This window comes from Theropithecus gelada, chromosome 1, assembly GCF_003255815.1.
Source record: "Theropithecus gelada isolate Dixy chromosome 1, Tgel_1.0, whole genome shotgun sequence".
Taxonomy (NCBI): Eukaryota; Metazoa; Chordata; class Mammalia; order Primates; family Cercopithecidae; genus Theropithecus; species Theropithecus gelada.
In genome coordinates this window covers 30,323,012-30,338,826 of record NC_037668.1, presented here as the reverse complement: position 1 = coordinate 30,338,826, position 15,815 = coordinate 30,323,012, and the positions used below count along the sequence as shown (strand labels likewise).

The 15,815-nt window shown below is 55.1% G+C and overlaps 2 protein-coding genes across 3 annotated transcripts in view; both read left to right on the top strand.

Moving 5' to 3' along the window:
* The first annotated feature begins 1,807 nt into the window (after positions 1 to 1,807).
* MRPL20 (mitochondrial ribosomal protein L20) lies at positions 1,808 to 6,445 on the top strand. The gene is made up of 4 exons (XM_025386821.1): positions 1,808 to 1,991; positions 2,103 to 2,213; positions 3,517 to 3,594; positions 6,105 to 6,445. The coding sequence occupies exons 1-4, from the start codon at positions 1,905 to 1,907 to the stop codon at positions 6,276 to 6,278; spliced, it is 450 nt and encodes a 149-aa protein (XP_025242606.1). The 5' UTR covers positions 1,808 to 1,904; the 3' UTR covers positions 6,279 to 6,445.
* A 2,921-nt stretch (positions 6,446 to 9,366) lies between these two features.
* Positions 9,367 to 15,815, top strand: part of CCNL2 (cyclin L2) — a 13,930-nt gene continuing 7,481 nt past the window's right edge. For both annotated transcript variants that reach the window (XM_025386557.1, XM_025386578.1), the window contains exons 1-4: positions 9,367 to 9,690; positions 10,045 to 10,119; positions 10,374 to 10,483; positions 14,427 to 14,547. In XM_025386557.1, the coding sequence (XP_025242342.1) occupies positions 9,397 to 9,690; positions 10,045 to 10,119; positions 10,374 to 10,483; positions 14,427 to 14,547 (600 nt within the window). In that variant the 5' untranslated portion in view covers positions 9,367 to 9,396. The remainder of the gene's footprint in view (positions 9,691 to 10,044; positions 10,120 to 10,373; positions 10,484 to 14,426; positions 14,548 to 15,815) is intronic.

Here is a 15,815-nt window from a genome sequence, read left to right as displayed (position 1 = left end):
GGGAGGAAATCAGCAGTAAGACATAAGAACAAGGATCAGCCGGGCGCGGTGGCTCACGCCTGTAATCCCAGCACTTTGGGAGGCCGAGGCAGGCGGATCACAAGGTCAGGAGATCGAGACCACAGTGAAACCCCGTCTCTACTAAAAATACAAAAAATTAGCTGGGTGCGGTGGCGGGCGCCTGTAGTCCCAGCTACTCAGGAGGCTGAGGCAGGAGAATGGCGTGAACCCAGGAGGCGGAGCTTGCAGTGAGCTGAGATGTCGGGTGAGACTCCGTCTCAAAAAAAAAAAAAAAAAAAAAAGAACAAAGATCTCTGTGACATGAATAAGTTTAAAGGAAAATCCTGTGCCTTGAGATAAACCTTTTAGCGGCATTGTTTCATCCTATCACATGGGGATAAACCCTGGACAATACCTAGCTTTTCGAGGAACAAAGACACACCCTGCACGCCCAAAATCCATTAAACCTTGAGTTACCACAGCACATGTCTCTTGCAAGGACAAGGTTGGGGGTAGGGTCACAGATTAACAGCATCTCAAATACAGAACAAAATGGAGTCTCTTATGTCTACTTCTTTCTATATAGAGGCAGTAACAGGCTGATCTCTTTCTTTTCCCCACAGGAGGTGAATTTGGTTCGAGAGTATTAAACAAATGGAGCAAATGAAAACAGTTGGCACGTTTCCGTAGCAAACACTGGGGAGTTTTCCTTGTACTAGTATTCCAACTTTTCTATGATTAAGAAAAAATCATATCCAAGTATAAAAAGTTACAAAGAAACTGCACACCTCCCATCATTTTTGTGGCAATATAGCAGAAACATAAAATTACCCATAATACAAAACTTTTTTTTTTTTAGAGACTCTGGCTCCGTTGCCCAGGCTGTTGTGCAATCTGAGCTCACTGCAGCCTCCACCTCCAGGGCTCAGGCGAGCCTCCCGCCTCAGCCTCCTGAGTAGCAGGGACCTCAGGCGCGCGCCATCACCGCGCCCGGCTAATTTCTTTTTAATTTGTTGTAGAGCTTGGGGTCTCACTATGTTGCCCAGGCTGGTCTGGAACTCCTGGACTCAAGTGATCCTCCCCCCTCGGCCTCCGAAAGTGCTGGGATTGCAGGCATTGGCACCACCGCGGTCATTTGCCGTTTGGAAGCTTGGAATTTCTAGGGCGGGCGCGGTGGCTCAGGCCTGTAATCCCAGCAGAGGCCAGGAGTCCGAGAGCAGCCTGGCCAACGCAGGGAGACCTCCCCCCTACAAAAAACACAAAAAATTAGCCGGGCTGGCGGCGCGCGCCTGACGTCCCCGCTACCAGGGAGGCGAGGCCGCCGCGAGCCCAGGTCCGGCCGCTGCACCGCAGCCAGGGCGACCGGGCGAGACCCCGTCTCAAAATGAGTAAGCCAACAAGGAGAAGGCTTCAGGGGCAACGGGCACTTTCCCAGCGACGCGACCATCTGCACCTCGGTTCCTGAACATTCTCGTGGCCCTAGGAGGCGGCCTGGCCCTCCCCGCCCGCGCCACACCCGGCGCTCCCCGGCCCCGGCGCCCCCGTCCCGGGTCGGCTGCCCTCATGGCGCCCTCGGAGCCACAGCTGCGGCCGGGCCGTGCTCCAGGAGGATCCGCGCTGCGGCTGCTGTTTATTCATCGCCCGCGGATGGCCACGGGCGCTGCGGCCCCTTTTTCCTTTCAGTCCCCGTCACGGCCCCACACCCGCTCCCCCACAAGCGCCACCACCGCGGGTTCAGAGACGCAGCCCGGCACCCGCGGGCTGACGGGAGACGACCTTCGCCCCGGAAGTCATCACAGGCGCTGACCCGGAAGCGCTCGTGACCGCTATTTCCGACCCGGGCAAGATGGCGGTGGCGCGGCGCGTGCGTTGTTGAGTATACGGGACGCCGGCCTGCAGGCACCATGGTCTTCCTCACGGCGCAGCTCTGGCTGCGGAATCGCGTCACCGACCGCTACTTTCGGATCCAGGAGGTGCTGAAGCACGCCAGGGTGAGTGCCGCCCGCCCGGCCTGGGCACTGGACGCGCGGGGGATCCCGCGGGCCAAGGGGCGGCCGGCGCGGGCCTCGCTGACAACCTTGGTTTCTCGTTTTCTGACCCAGCACTTCCGGGGGAGGAAAAATCGCTGCTACAGTTTGGCGGTCAGAGCCGTGATTCGAGCCTTTGTGAAATGCACCAAAGCCCGATACCTGAAGAAAAAGAACATGAGGACCGTAAGCGTGGACCCGGGACACCCGCCGGCCAGGGCGCTCGCGGCCCCTGCGCCTCTGCTTCGCGACCCAGCGAGTGTGCAGCCGCTCGGCCACCCTCAGCTCCTTCCTTTCTTCCTTTCATACCTCGCTTCGAAACTCCGACAAATTATGTCGCCCCGCAGGCTGACTGTGGGACATCCGTTCTCCCGCCCCCCTCGCCACCCCCACTGTCAACCCCTGCTCCAGCCCCTCGCCCGGGCCACTGCAGAGCCGTCTTGCCACTCTTCCTGCGTCGCCAGCCACCGCCCTAGTCGCTGCTGCTCTCATCTCCCCTCCGGTGGCTTCCCTTCCCTCCGACAGCTGAAGTCAACCCAGCCCCTTGCCCACCCTCCAGGGCCACTGTCTGCTGCCGTGGTGGTCCTCGTAGAGCCCACGCCTGCTGGCAACCTCTGCACACCCGGAACCCCCGGCATTTTTGAGAGGCTAGGGCCTCCACTCTGTCCACGTGCCATCTCATTTCTGCGCCTCACCACTCCCACCTCAGCCTCATGAACCTAGCATCTAACATACCCGTGTTTTTGTTTTTTTGTGTTTTTTTTGAGGCGGAGTCTCGCTCTGTCGCCCACGCTGGAGTGGCTCGCTGCAAGCTCCGCCTCCCGGGTTCATGCCATTCTCCTGTTGGGACTACAGGCGCCCGCCACGTCCTAATTTTTTGTATTTTTAGTAGAGATGGGGTTTCACAGTGTTAGCCAGGATGGTCTCGATCTCCTGACATCGTGATCTGCCCACCTCGGCCTCCCAAAGTGCTGGGATTACAGGTGTGAGCCACCGCGCCCGGCCGTTTTTTTTTTTTCTTCCTTCCCACGGAGTCTCGCTCTGTCGCCCAGACTGGAGTGCAATGGCGTGATCTAGGCTTAATGCAACCTCCGCCACGCGATTCTCCCACCCCAGTCTCCTGAGTAACTGGGACGGCAGGTGTGCACCACCAAGCTAATTTTTGTGTTTTTAGTAGAGACCGGGTTCAGCTATGTTGGCCAGGCTGGTGTCGAACTCCTGACCTGAAATGATCGGCCTGCCTTGCCCTCCTAAAGTGCTGGGATTACAGGCCTGAGCCACTGCGCCCAGCCGGGTTTTTGCTGTTTTTAATTTTGAAACAGGGTCTTGATTTCACTCAGGCTGGAGTGTGATGTCACCATCATAGCTATTTGCTTTTTTTATTTTCCTATTTACTTTTAGAAAAATATTCCTTAGTTCAATTAGAGCCTTTGCTAGGACATAACATCCAGAAGTCATTTTTAAGTATCTCCATGTTTTCTTATTTCAGCTCTGGATTAATCGAATTACAGCTGCTAGCCAGGAACACGGCCTGAAGTATCCAGCGTTCATTGGCAATTTAGTTAAGGTATGGGTGAGCATGTGGGCCCCGCTGAAATTATGGACATCTGCAGAAACCATCATGTGGGGTGTGGCAGTGCCTCCCATAGCCCAGCTACTCAGGAGGCTTTGGCCAGAGGATCCCTGAGACTGACTTCTGGGCTGTAGTTTTCTTTGCTGATGGGGTGTCCGTGTTAAGTTTGGTATCAATATGGTGACCTCTTGGGAGCAGGGGACCACCAGGTTGCCTAAGGAGGGGTGAACCAGCCCAGGTTGGAAACGGAGCAGGTCACAGTTCCCATGTTGATGAGTGATGGGATTGTGCCTAGGAATAGTGCCAGCAACAGCCTGGGCAACATAGTGAGACCACTCTCTACAAAAAAAAACTAGTAAAAATAGCTGGGTGTGGTGGCACAGACCTGTAGTGTCAGCTATTGAGGAGTCTGAGGCAGGAGGATCACTTTGAGCCCCCAGGGGTTTGAAGCTGCAGTGAGCTATGATGGCACCACTGCACTCTAGCCTAGGTGAGAGCGAGACCCTGTCTGACAAAGAATAAAGAAAGCCATGGCCGGGTGGGGTGACTCACGTCTGTGATCCCAGCACTTTGGGAGGCTGAGGTGGGCAGGAGTTGGAGACTATCCTGGCCAAGGTAGTGAAACCCTGTCTCTACTAAAAATACAAACATTAGCCGGACGTGGTGGCGGGCACCTAGAATTCCACCTACTCCGGAGGCTGAGGCAGGAAAATCGCTTGACAACTTGGGAGGTGGAGGCTGCAGTGAGCTGAGATCACGCGACTGCGCTCCAGCCTGGGCAACAGCAAGACTCCATCTCAAAAAATAAATAAAACCCTCCCATCAGACCTGACCCAGCCCAGTAGTGGTCCATGCAGCAGAGGTGAGGGGTGCCACTCCCGCCGCACTGTAGCTGCACTCTGTCTTTGTGTGGGGTTCTCGCAAGTCTGGGAGCTTACCACACTGGTTGGCAGCAGAGCAGAATTGGAAACAAGTCATGTGTTTCTGGAATGTAAGTCCTGATGTTTCCCCATTAAGAGAAAAGAGGCCGGGCGTGGTGGCTCACGCCTGTTATCCCAAAACTTTGGAAAGCCGAGGTGGGCAGATCACAAGGTCAGGAGATGGAGACCATCCTGGCTAACACGGTGAAACCCCGTCTCTACTAAAAATACAAGAAATTAGCTGGGCATGGTGGTGGGCTTCTGTAGTCCCAGCTACTCTGGAGGCTGAGGCGGGAGAATCACTTGAACTTGGGAGGCAGAGACTGCAGTGAGCCGAGATCACACCACTGCACTCCAGCCTGGGTGACAGAACAAGACTGTCTCAAAAAAAAAAAAAAAAGTAAAAGAAAAAGGGTGTAGAAAAACTTGACTTTAGCTTCAAAGTTTAAAGTTTAAACAATGAAGTTGGGTGTGGTGGCTCACACTTGCAATCCCAGTACTTTGAGAGGCCGAGGCAGGCAGATCACCTGACATCAGGAGTTTGGTAGAGACGGGGGTTCACCGTGTTAGCCAGGATGGTCTCAATCTCCTGACCTGGTGATCCGCCTGCCTCAGCCTCCCAAAGTGCTGGGATTATAGGCGTGAGCCACCGTGCCCGGCCTTGTGGGTTTTTTTCTTTTTTTTTTTTTTTTGAGACGGAGTCTCGCTCTGTCGCCCAGGCTGGAGTGCAGTGGCCGGATCTCAGCTCACTGCAAGCTCCGCCTCCCGGGTTTATGCCATTCTCCTGCCTCAGCCTCCCGAGTAGCTGGGACTACAGGCGCCCGCCACCACGCCCGGCTAGTTTTTTGTATTTTTTTAGTAGAGACGGGGTTTCACCGTGTTAGCCAGGATGGTCTCGATCTCCTGACCTCGTGATCCGCCCGTCTCGGCCTCCCAAAGTACTGGGATTACAGGCTTGAGCCACCGCGCCTGGCCCTTTTTCTTGTATTTTTTAGGACAGATGAGGTTTTTCCATGTTGGTCAGGCCAGTCTCGAACCTCCGACCCCAGGTGACCTGCCTGCCTTGGCCTCCCAAAGTGCTGGGATTACAGGCGAGACACCGCACCCAGCCTTGGTAGCTGAATTTAATGCTTAGGGACAGCCCCCCTTCTTTTCTGCTCCTTAAACTCTGGCACTGTTCACTAGCTTCTGAAATCATCTGCAGTTCTTAGCTCTCTTGTGGGCACTTCACTAGTTTCTGAAATCCTCTGCGGGTCTTGTGAGCACTTCCAAGTTGGCTTAAAGTGTTACCCCAGGCCAGCAGCCAGCAGTCAGTTCAGTCAGGGTGGCCACCAAGGACCCTGAAGAAGGCGTTTGGTTCCCTGGGCTGACGTTGGGATTGGGCTCCAGCCGCCCTGCAGATTCCACAGGTGCCTCCCTCACCCTTGTCCACATTTATCCTTCAGCATCCCGCCTGCAAGTCCTCTGCTGTGCCACCCAGATAGGATTCTCCTGGGCCTTCCCTCCCCCCAGGCGAGTGTGCAGCCTGAGCCAGCGCCGCGCCCACGCACACTGACTGCAGGTTCTGATTCTTTCTTTTCCCAGTGCCAGGTGGAGCTCAACAGGAAAGTCCTAGCGGATCTGGCCATCTACGAACCAAAGACTTTCAAATCTTTGGCTGCCTTGGCCAATAGGAGGCGACACGAAGGATTTGCTGCTGCCCTGGGGGATGGGAAGGAACCTGAAGGCATTTTTTCCAGAGTGGTGCAGTACCACTGAGGACTGTTGCTGTATTGATTAGGAAAAGACACAGAGTCATTTGCAGTTTGTTTGATTTGTTCTTTTGTTTATCTACATCCCAGTAACAGGCATGAGGGAAGGCCCTGTCTCTGGGACAGAGTGTCACAGATGACGTCCGTGTTTTGTGTGAATGAAACTCAAACACTTCAGTTTTTGGAGTCATTTTCTGATAGCGAGCGAGCGCATGGAGGAGCACGTCCTGCTTCCAGCCGAGGCTGCGGCGACACCTGGCTGTGGGATGCAGCTGAGCAGGCAGCTGCCTTCTGCACATGGTGGGGGGTCCCTACCTGGGCTCCCCTCAAGGGCTGCGTGCACCGTGCCCACTTTCCAGTTCCCTGACCCACCTTGAGTCCCTACTCCATTCCGCTCAGGGCTGACCTCAGCCCTGTCTTCCCCTGGCCTCCAGTGTTCTTGCGTCCAGCAGGGCCCTGTGGCTCAGTTCAGCCGCCACTCAGAACAGCACCCTCAGCTTCCCTGTCCGCCAGATTCAGCACCCAGCAGGGACTGGAGGAAACGCTCACATCAGGTGGGTGGTGGCCTGGTCCCCGAAGGCTGAACTGGCTTTTCAGGCATCTCCAGGAAGCAACATCCAACAGACAACTATCCCTTAACCCCAAGGGTGATGTACACTTCTCCCCTGGTCTTTCTGCCCCAGGAAGGCTCTTGAAACCCTGTTATCAGCCACTGTCTACCTGCTGATGCCCCCCACATTTACACAGCAGTGCACAGACCCCTGCTGCAACCTGCTTGTTTTGCTGACCCTGCCATAGGAGCGCCTGAGCTGAGTGCTCATCTTCCCCCCTGCAAAGGCAGGTGGCTTGCATCCTGTGGCAATGTGCCCTTCACCCTTTGCCAGCAGTTGCTGGGGAGTCTTTCTGGCCCCTTTCTCAGACTCACCACCTACCTCCAACCTGCACAGAACAATCAGAGTCCTGGCCACTTGCTAGAGATGGCTTCAGGCCGACCACTCCATCCTCACTGCAGGCCGCCTTTCTTTTTGGCTTCCATAACTGCATGGCCCCTTAAGAGGTCCCCCTCCTGGCCCTCGTCACTGCCTGATGACAGCCGCTATGCCCTATGACTTTGGAGGCCAGGGACCAAGTCTCGTTCACTGTCCTTTCCGCTGCATGAGTGCAGTGTCTGGCTATGTGCACGGGGCACTCAGTGCCTGTGAGCCCTTGGTAAACGGCTTCTGGACAACGGGGTCAAGGACAGAGCCTTGGGCGGCCACGTTCTGTGCATTCTGCTGTGCTGTGGCAAAGCTGCCTTTTCTGCATTTCATGTCAGTGAAGGAAGACATGCATGCGCAGAGCCCTGTGGGTTGCTCCCAGCACTCATTCGGTTTGTGCCATAGTCCTGTTCCCAGGCAGCCCCGGGGTCTGCCCCTGATTGGCTGGAGGCACCACCAACCTCCCACTCCTCGGGCAGTCACAGCTCAGGGAATGGGCAAGCAGCACCAATGAAAAACCAGCTGTGTGGAAGAGGAAATTCCTTCTTTACTGGAGAGCTTGCAGTTGTAACAGACAAGACATCCCTCCCTGAGCTGCCAGCCTGGGGAAAGAGGACAGGAGTAAAGCTGTAACCACACCGTGTTGCCCATAGCAGGCGGTGAGGAGAGTGGGTCTTAGTTGGCACTGTTTGAGCTGCAGTATCAATCATGGCAGAGCTAGTGGACAGCTGGACCTGGGGGTAGCGGTGAGGAGCAATGGTGGCCTCTGGATTTGAGCCCGTTTGAGCTAGGCAGTCACTGGCAGCTCAGTGTGTGAACCTGCAACCACTCAGGCCTCTGCTGCCCTTCCCTCTTCTCACTGCTTCACCCTTCCCCTGCCCCACGCAGGCTTCCCCACTATCCTCACCCGTGGTTCTGCACTAGTCCTGGCAAAGGTTCCGGTAACTGTAGCAACAGATACCTACTGCCCCTCCTGCACAGCTGTGGTCGATCAGCGATGTTAAGACGTTACAAACGCAAGAACCCCCTCACTGTCTCCCTGGCGTTTGCGGGGTAGCTCCTTCACACGTACAGCACCGGACCTCCCTCCCCCGACTCCTTCCGGGGGCCTGAACCTTGAGGCACTTAGGCCTCCCAATGCTGGAGGGGCTCTGTAGAGGCGTCGAGGCCACGTTTCCAGTCCCCCCTCCACCCGTGTCTCCCCAGGGGCTGAGTTTTTTTTTTTTTTTTTTTTTTTTTTGGAGGCGGAGTCTCGCTCTGTCGCCCAGGCTGGAGTGCAGTGGCCGGATCTCAGCTCACTGCAAGCTCCGCCTCCCAGGTTGACACCATTCTCCTGCCTCAGCCTCCCGAGTAGCTGGGACTGCAGGCGCCCGCCACCTCACCCGGCTAGTTTTTTGTATTTTTTAGTAGAGACAGGGTTTCACCGTGTTAGCCAGGATGGTCTCGATCTCCTGACCTTGTGATCCGCCCGTCTCGGCTTCCCAAAGTGCTGGGATTACAGGCTTGAGCCACCGCGCCCGGCCGGGCTGAGTTTTTAAGGCAAGACTTTGCGGGAGTCTGGCGTTAATACGCATCCCAAAAAACTGGAGTCAATAAGGACTGAAGACACGACGCCGACGGCGGCCGGGTGACTCCGGGCACGCGCGTCTCATCCAGGGCGAGGCCAAGCGGAGCCTCTGACCCTGCCCGCGCCCAGGGAACAGCAGTGGGGGGTCGTCCCGCCCCAGATCCGACCGAGATGAACCCCCTCGACCCACAGGCGTTTTGAGACGCGAGCTTCCGCGATCCGAGGTCTCTGTGCGAACGTGGGCATCTTGGAAGAGTCCCAGCCCCGCTCGGGGCGCACAGGCAAGCGCTCTCAGCACCGCACCCGCGACCCGCGCCTCCGCTCGGAACAGACACGCTTCCGGGGTCGGCCGGCACCGCAGAGCCTGCTGGGTAACGAGCCCGCCCCACCCGCGCCAGGTTCCGGCGTCGGCGTTTGGCGCGTTGCTGACGGGCAGGTTGCGTAGCCAATTGCCGCTAGGCGGCGTCCCGCTGGTCGCGGGCCGAACCAATGACACGCGACGAGGCGGGGCGGTGGTGGCCGTGGAGCGTCGCGAGGAGCCGCCCTGCGGGAAGAAGCCGAAGGGGAGTCGGCGGCACAAAATGGCGGCGGCGGCGGCGGCGGCGGCTGGGGCTGCAGGGTCGGCCGCTCCCGCGGCAGCAGCGGCCGGCGCCCCGGGCTCTGGGGGCGCGCCCTCGGGGTCGCAGGGGGTGCTGATCGGGGACAGGCTGTACTCCGGGGTGCTCATCACCTTGGAGAACTGCCTCCTGCCTGACGACAAGCTCCGTTTCACGCCGTCCATGTCGAGTGGCCTCGACACCGACACAGAGACCGACCTCCGCGTGGTGGGCTGCGAGCTCATCCAGGCGGCCGGCATCCTGCTCCGCCTGCCGCAGGTGAGGGCGCGGCCGCGAGCCTCGGGCCCAGGTAACCGCTGGGGCGGCAGCCGCCCTTTGTTGGCGGCGAGTCGGGCCCGCGCCGCCCCAGCCCAGACCCGGAGCCCAGCCCCTGCCCCGACCACAGCCCCTGCCGCGACCCCAGTCCCTAGCCAGCCCGTGCCCCTGACCCAGGGCCTCCCCGCCCGCCAGCGCGCTGGATCCCGCGACGGCGGGACGCGAAGAGCCTTTGTGGACGTGGGAAGCGTTTCAGTGTTTGGTTCTGCGTGGGGGGTCCCACGTTACTCGATGACTTTTGGCCGCGAAGGCTTTGAATGGTGCGTTTGAAAATACAGAAACGTTCTTCTACTCTAGGTGGCCATGGCTACCGGGCAGGTGTTGTTCCAGCGGTTCTTTTATACCAAGTCCTTCGTGAAGCACTCCATGGAGGTAAGGTTTCCTCTTGCACTTCATTCCTAGCGAAATATGTTGCGGGGAAAACAGTTTGTTATTTTGCCCGGGTACTCAGGGGAGCGAGTACCTGCCCCCCAGTCTGAGCTCTGTGCCGGAGGGTTCTGTTTCTTGGTTTCTTTTTTCCCTGGGTGCACCTCCCTTTTGGTCTGAATAGCCTTCAAGCCTTTGGCGGCCGTGAGGACGCCGTGGCTGGGGACAAACATGGGCGTGTTGCAATGCTTCCGTTTCAGCACGTGTCAATGGCCTGTGTCCACCTGGCTTCCAAGATAGAAGAGGCTCCAAGACGCATTCGGGACGTCATCAATGTGTTTCACCGCCTTCGACAGCTGAGAGAGAAAAAGTGAGTCGGTCAGAGTTGTTTAGGCTATCATAGGTGTCTGTTTCCTTTTTTTCTGGTGAAGCTGCAGTGACACTTGTATAACAGTACAGGCCTGAGGTTCTAAACATGTGGGATGTTCATGAGTGTATTCTCAAGTTCCACGAACAGGGCCTGCTCAGAGGCATCGGCAGATGCTGTTCAGTGAGGGCAGGGCCTCCAGTGAGGATAGTGCACTGTGGCGGTTCATGCCGGCGCTAGTGCACAGCCCTGTTGCTGTTTCTTTCCTACAGGTTTCCGAACGCTCTACAGCAGGGAGTCTTAATCTCAGCACTATTGACATTCAGGCTGGATAATCTTTTTTTTCCCCCTGAGACGGTTTCCTGTTGTCCAGGGCAGAGTGTGGTGGCATGATCATGGTTCACTGCAGCCTCAATCTCGTAAGCTCAAGAGTTTCTCCTGCCTCAGCCTCCTGAGTAGCTGGGACTACAGGAGCACGACACCTTGCCAGCTAATTTTTATTTTTTATTTGGTGGAGATGTGGTCACGCTGTGTTGCCCAGGCTGGTCTCAAATTCCTGGGCCCCAAGGATTTGCTGGGCTTAGCCTCCCAAAGCGCTGGGATTACAGGTTTCAGCCACCGCATCTGGCTGGGTAATCTTTAGTTGTAGGGGATTCTCCTGTGTGTTGCAGGATTCAGCAGCATCCCTGGTCTCTACTCACTGGATGACAGAAGTACCCCACCTTAGTTGTGACAGCCAGAAATTCTCTCATACCAGGTGTGGTGGCTCACACCTGTAATCCCAGCACTTGGGAGACTGAAGAAGGAGGTTTGCTTGAGGCCAGGAGATTGAGACTACAGTTATCTGTGATGTCACTACTGCACTCCAGCCTGGATGGCAGAGTGAGATCCTGTTTACAAAAAACCCAAAAGTATCTTGATGTTGCTTCACGGCCCTGGAATAGCAAAATTTCTCCAGCAGAGAACCGTTGTCTCTGACCCAGGGTTTATGCACCTGAAGTTAATGGAAGTCCTTTAGAAAACACATTCTTGGCCAGGTGTGGTGGCTCACGTCTGTATTTCCAGCACTTTGGGAGGCCAAGGCGGGCGGATCAAAAGGTCAGCAGATGGAGACCATCTTGGCTAACACGGTGAAACCCTGTCTCTACTAAAAATACAAAAAAATTAGCCGGGCATGGCGGCGGGCGCCTGTAGTCCCAGCTACTGGGGAGGCTGAGGCAGGAGAATGGCGTGAACCCGGGAAGCGGAGCTTGCATTGAGCTGAGGTCCCGTCCCTGCACTCCAGCCTGAGAGACAGAGCGAGACTCTGTCTCAAAAAATAAATAAATAAAATAAAAGTAAAACACGGCCTCTGGCCAGGCGCGTGTGGTGATTCCTGCCTGTAATCCCAGCACCTTGGGAGGCCTAGGCAGGTGGATCACCTGAGGTCAGGAGTTCGAGACCATCCTAACCAACATGGTGAAACCCCATCCCTGTTAAAAACACAAATTGACCGGGCATGATGGCTTACACCTGTAATCCCAGCACTTTGGGAGGCCAAGGCTGGTAGATCAGGAGATCGAGACCATCCTGGCTAACACGGTGAAACCCTGTCTACTAAAGATACAAAAAAGCCGGGCGAGGTGGCGGGTGCCTGTGGTCCCAGCTACTCGGGAGGCTGAGGCAGGAGAATGACGTGAACCCGGGAGGCGGAGCTTGCAGTGATCTGAGATGGTGCCACTGCACTCCAGCCTGGGTGACAGAGCAAGACTCCGTCTCAAAAAAACACAAAACTAGCTGCGTGTGGTTGTGGGTACCTATAATCCCAGCTACTCGGGAGGGTGAGGCAGGAGAATCGTCGGAACCCGGAAGGTAGAGGTTGCAATGAGCTGAGATTGTGCCATTGCACTCCAGCCTGGGCAACAAAAGTGAAACTGCGTCTCAAAACAAAATAAAACCCTGGCCTTGCCAGGCATGGTGGCTCACGCCTGTGATCCCAGCACTTTGGGAGGCTGAGGTGGGTGGATCATCTGAGGTCGGGAGTTCGAGACCAGCCTGACCAACATGGAGAAACCCCATCTCTACTGAAAATACAAAATTAGCCAGGCGTGGTGGCAGGTGCCTGTAGTCCTAGCTACTCGGCAGGCTGAGGCAGGAGAATTGCTTGAACCCGGGAGGTGGAGATTATAGTGAGCTGAGATCGCACCACTGCACTCCAGCCTGGGGGACAAGAGCGAGAGTCTCTTTCAAAAAAAGAAGAAACATGGCCTTATCGGCCTCCCAGGGTGCTGGGATTACAGATGTGAGCCACCGCACCCGGCCCTTTTTTTTTTTTTTTTTTTTGAGACGGAGTCTCACTGTGTCTCACTGTCACCCTGGCTGGAGTGCAGTGATGCAATCTTGGCTCACTGAAACCTCTGCCTCCTGGGTTCAAGTGAATCTCCTGCCTCAGCCTCCTGAGTAGCTGGGATTATATGCACCCACCACCACGCCAGGCTAATTTTTATATTTTTTTTTTTTTTTTTTTTTTTTGAGACGGAGTCTCGCTGTGCTCCCAGGCTGGAGTGCAGTGGCGTGATCTCGGCTCACTGCAAGCTCCGCCTCCCGGGTTCACGCCATTCTCCCGCCTCAGCCTCCCAAGTAGCTGAGACTACAGGCGCCCGCCACCACGCCCGGCTAGTTTTTTTGTATTTTTAGTAGAGACGGGGTTTCACCATGTTAGCCAGGATAGTCTCGATCTCCTGACCTCGTGATCCACCCGCCTCGGCCTCCCAAAGTGCTGGGATTACAGGCTTGAGCCACCGCGCCCGGCCTAATTTTTATATTTTTTTAGTGGAGGTGGGGTTTCACCATGTTGGTCAGACTGGTGTCGTACTCCTGAACTCAGGCAATCTGCCTGCCTTGGCCTCCCAAAGTGCTGGTGTTACAGGCATAAGCTACCGCATCTGGCCCATCTGTATTTAAATATTGTGCTTTCATTGGTTCTATGGTTGTGGAACTGTGAATATGTATCCTCTTTTTTTTTTTTTTGAGATGGAGTCTCGCTCTGTCGCCCAGGCTGGAGTGCAGTGGCCAGATCTCAGCTCACTGCAAGCTCTGCCTCCTGGATTTACGCCATTCTCCTGCCTCAGCCTCCCAAATAGCTGGGACTACAGGTGCCCGCCACCTCGCCTGGCTAGTTTTTTGCATTTTTTAGTAGAGACAGGGTTTCACCGTGTTAGCCAGGATGGTCTTGATCTCCTGACCTCGTGATCCGCCCGTCTCGGCCTCCCAAAGTGCTGGGATTACAGGCTTGAGCCACCGTGCCCGGCCCTGTATCCTCATATCTTGAGTCACATAAAGTGCTGTTAGCATTTGTGCCATGAGATCCTAAAACTGTTGCTATGTTCGGTCTATGCTTGTGCACCAGAAGCTGTTAATCTGTAAGGAAAAGTGGGGAGGATCGTTGGGAAGGGATGAGTAGGTTGGCACTGGGCTGTGAGAAACGGTGTGCGGTTTTGTTCATCAGAGGACATGGACTTTCCAGCGATGTTGTATAGTGGGGTTTGCGTTTTTTTTTTTTTTTTTTTTTTTTTTTTTGAGACGGAGTCTCGCTCTGCCGCCCAGGCTGGAGTGCAGTGGCCGGATCTCTGCTCACTGCAAGCTCCGCCTCCCGGGTTCACGCCATTCTCCTGCCTCAGCCTTCCGAGTAGCTGGGACTACAGGCGCCCGCCACCGCGCCCGGCTAGTTTTTTGTATTTTTTAGTAGAGACGGGGTTTCACCATGTTAGCCAGGATGGTCTCGATCTCCTGACCTCGTGATCCGCCCGTCTCGGCCTCCCAAAGTGCTGGGATTACAGGCTTGAGCCACCGCGCCCGGCTGGGGTTTGCGTTTTTAAGTTAGGTGCTCAGTGGGAGGTAATGACGGGATCTCAGAAGGCTTGCTCTGCTCGACTGTGATGGATACACTCTGCTCTCTCTTTGGCAGGAAGCCCGTGCCTCTACTATTGGATCAAGATTATGTTAATTTAAAGAACCAAATAATAAAGGCGGAAAGACGAGTTCTCAAAGAGTTGGGTTTCTGCGTCCATGTGAAGCATCCTCATAAGGTGGGTGTGCGGCTCCTGTCCTGCAAGCCCGCCTAGGCCGCTGCTGCAGCCTGGCTGCCTCTCTCCACCTCAGTGCAGTTGAAGGCTCTGAAGAGGGCTGAGTGCCTCCCTGACTTGGCTTCCCGGTTTCCATCTATCGTCTCAAAAGTAGCTCCTGACGCATTCGTCTTCTAGTGTCAGCTGTTTATTTTAGTAATATATTTTTAAGAGTTTTGGAAATGGCATTGTTTAAGTTTGGGCTTTCAAAAATAGTGGTGAGTTTATAAAAATTGAATTTTAGTTTACATTTTTCTTTCTCAACAGTTAAGTTTTTTTTTCTTTTTTCTTTTTTTTGAGGTGGAGTCTTGCTTTGTTGCCAGACTAGAGTGCAGTGGCATGGTGGCAGTGGCAATGGAGGCACAACCTCCACCTCCTGGGTTCAAGCGATTCTCCTGCCTCAGCCTCCCAAGTAGCTGGCCCTACAGGCACTGCCACCATGCCCAGCTGGTTTTTGTATTTTTAGTAGAGACAGGGTTTCACCACGTTGGCCAGAATGGTCTTGATCTCTTGCCCTCGTGATCCTCCAACCTTGACCTCCCAAAGTGCCGGGATTACAGGCATGAGCCACCGTGCCTAGCCCTTTTTTTTTTTTTTGAGACAGAATCTTACTGTGTCATGCAGGCTGCAGTGCAGTGGGGTGATCTCGGCTCACTACAACCTGTGCCTCCCAGGTTCAAGTGATTCTCGTGCCTCAGCCTCCCAAGTAGCTGGGATTACAGGCATGCGCCACCACACCTGGCTAATTTTTGTATCTTTAGTAGAGATGGGGTTTCACCATGTTGGCCAGGCTGGTCTCAAACTCCTGATTTCAGGCGACGTACCCAGCTCAGCCTCCCAAAGTGCTGGGATTACAGGTGTGAACCACTGCACCCAGCCTCAACAGTTAATTTTCTAAAGTTGCTTTAGTGGTAGCCTTACTTCCTCTTATGGAGGAATTAGTGGAATTTTGGCCCCTTTAGTCTGAAATGACTGGCAAGTTTTGCGGCATGTACTGACTGAGGACCATGACCGCGACACTGTCCCTCAGTCCCAGCATTGTGGGTGCCTTCTGTGTTACATGGAAACAGAGCACTTGTTTTACTCAGAAAAATTGTTTCCATCTCCTTTATTACTGGTGGGTTTCCTCATTTGCTTGTTCCACTTTCTGCCATTTGTTCAAATTATACATAAATTGCCCACCACAGAACCACAGATTGAAGTGCTTTTCTTTTTTTTTTTTTTTTTTTTGA

Coding starts and splice junctions, on each gene's coding strand:
- MRPL20 (XM_025386821.1), top strand. CDS start 1,905: ATGGTCTTCCTCACGGCGCAGCTCTGGCTGCGGAATCGCGTCACCGAC. Junction 1,992..2,102: donor AGGTGCTGAAGCACGCCAGG/GTGAGTGCCGCC, acceptor TTTCTGACCCAG/CACTTCCGGGGGAGGAAAAA. Junction 2,214..3,516: donor AGAAAAAGAACATGAGGACC/GTAAGCGTGGAC, acceptor TTCTTATTTCAG/CTCTGGATTAATCGAATTAC.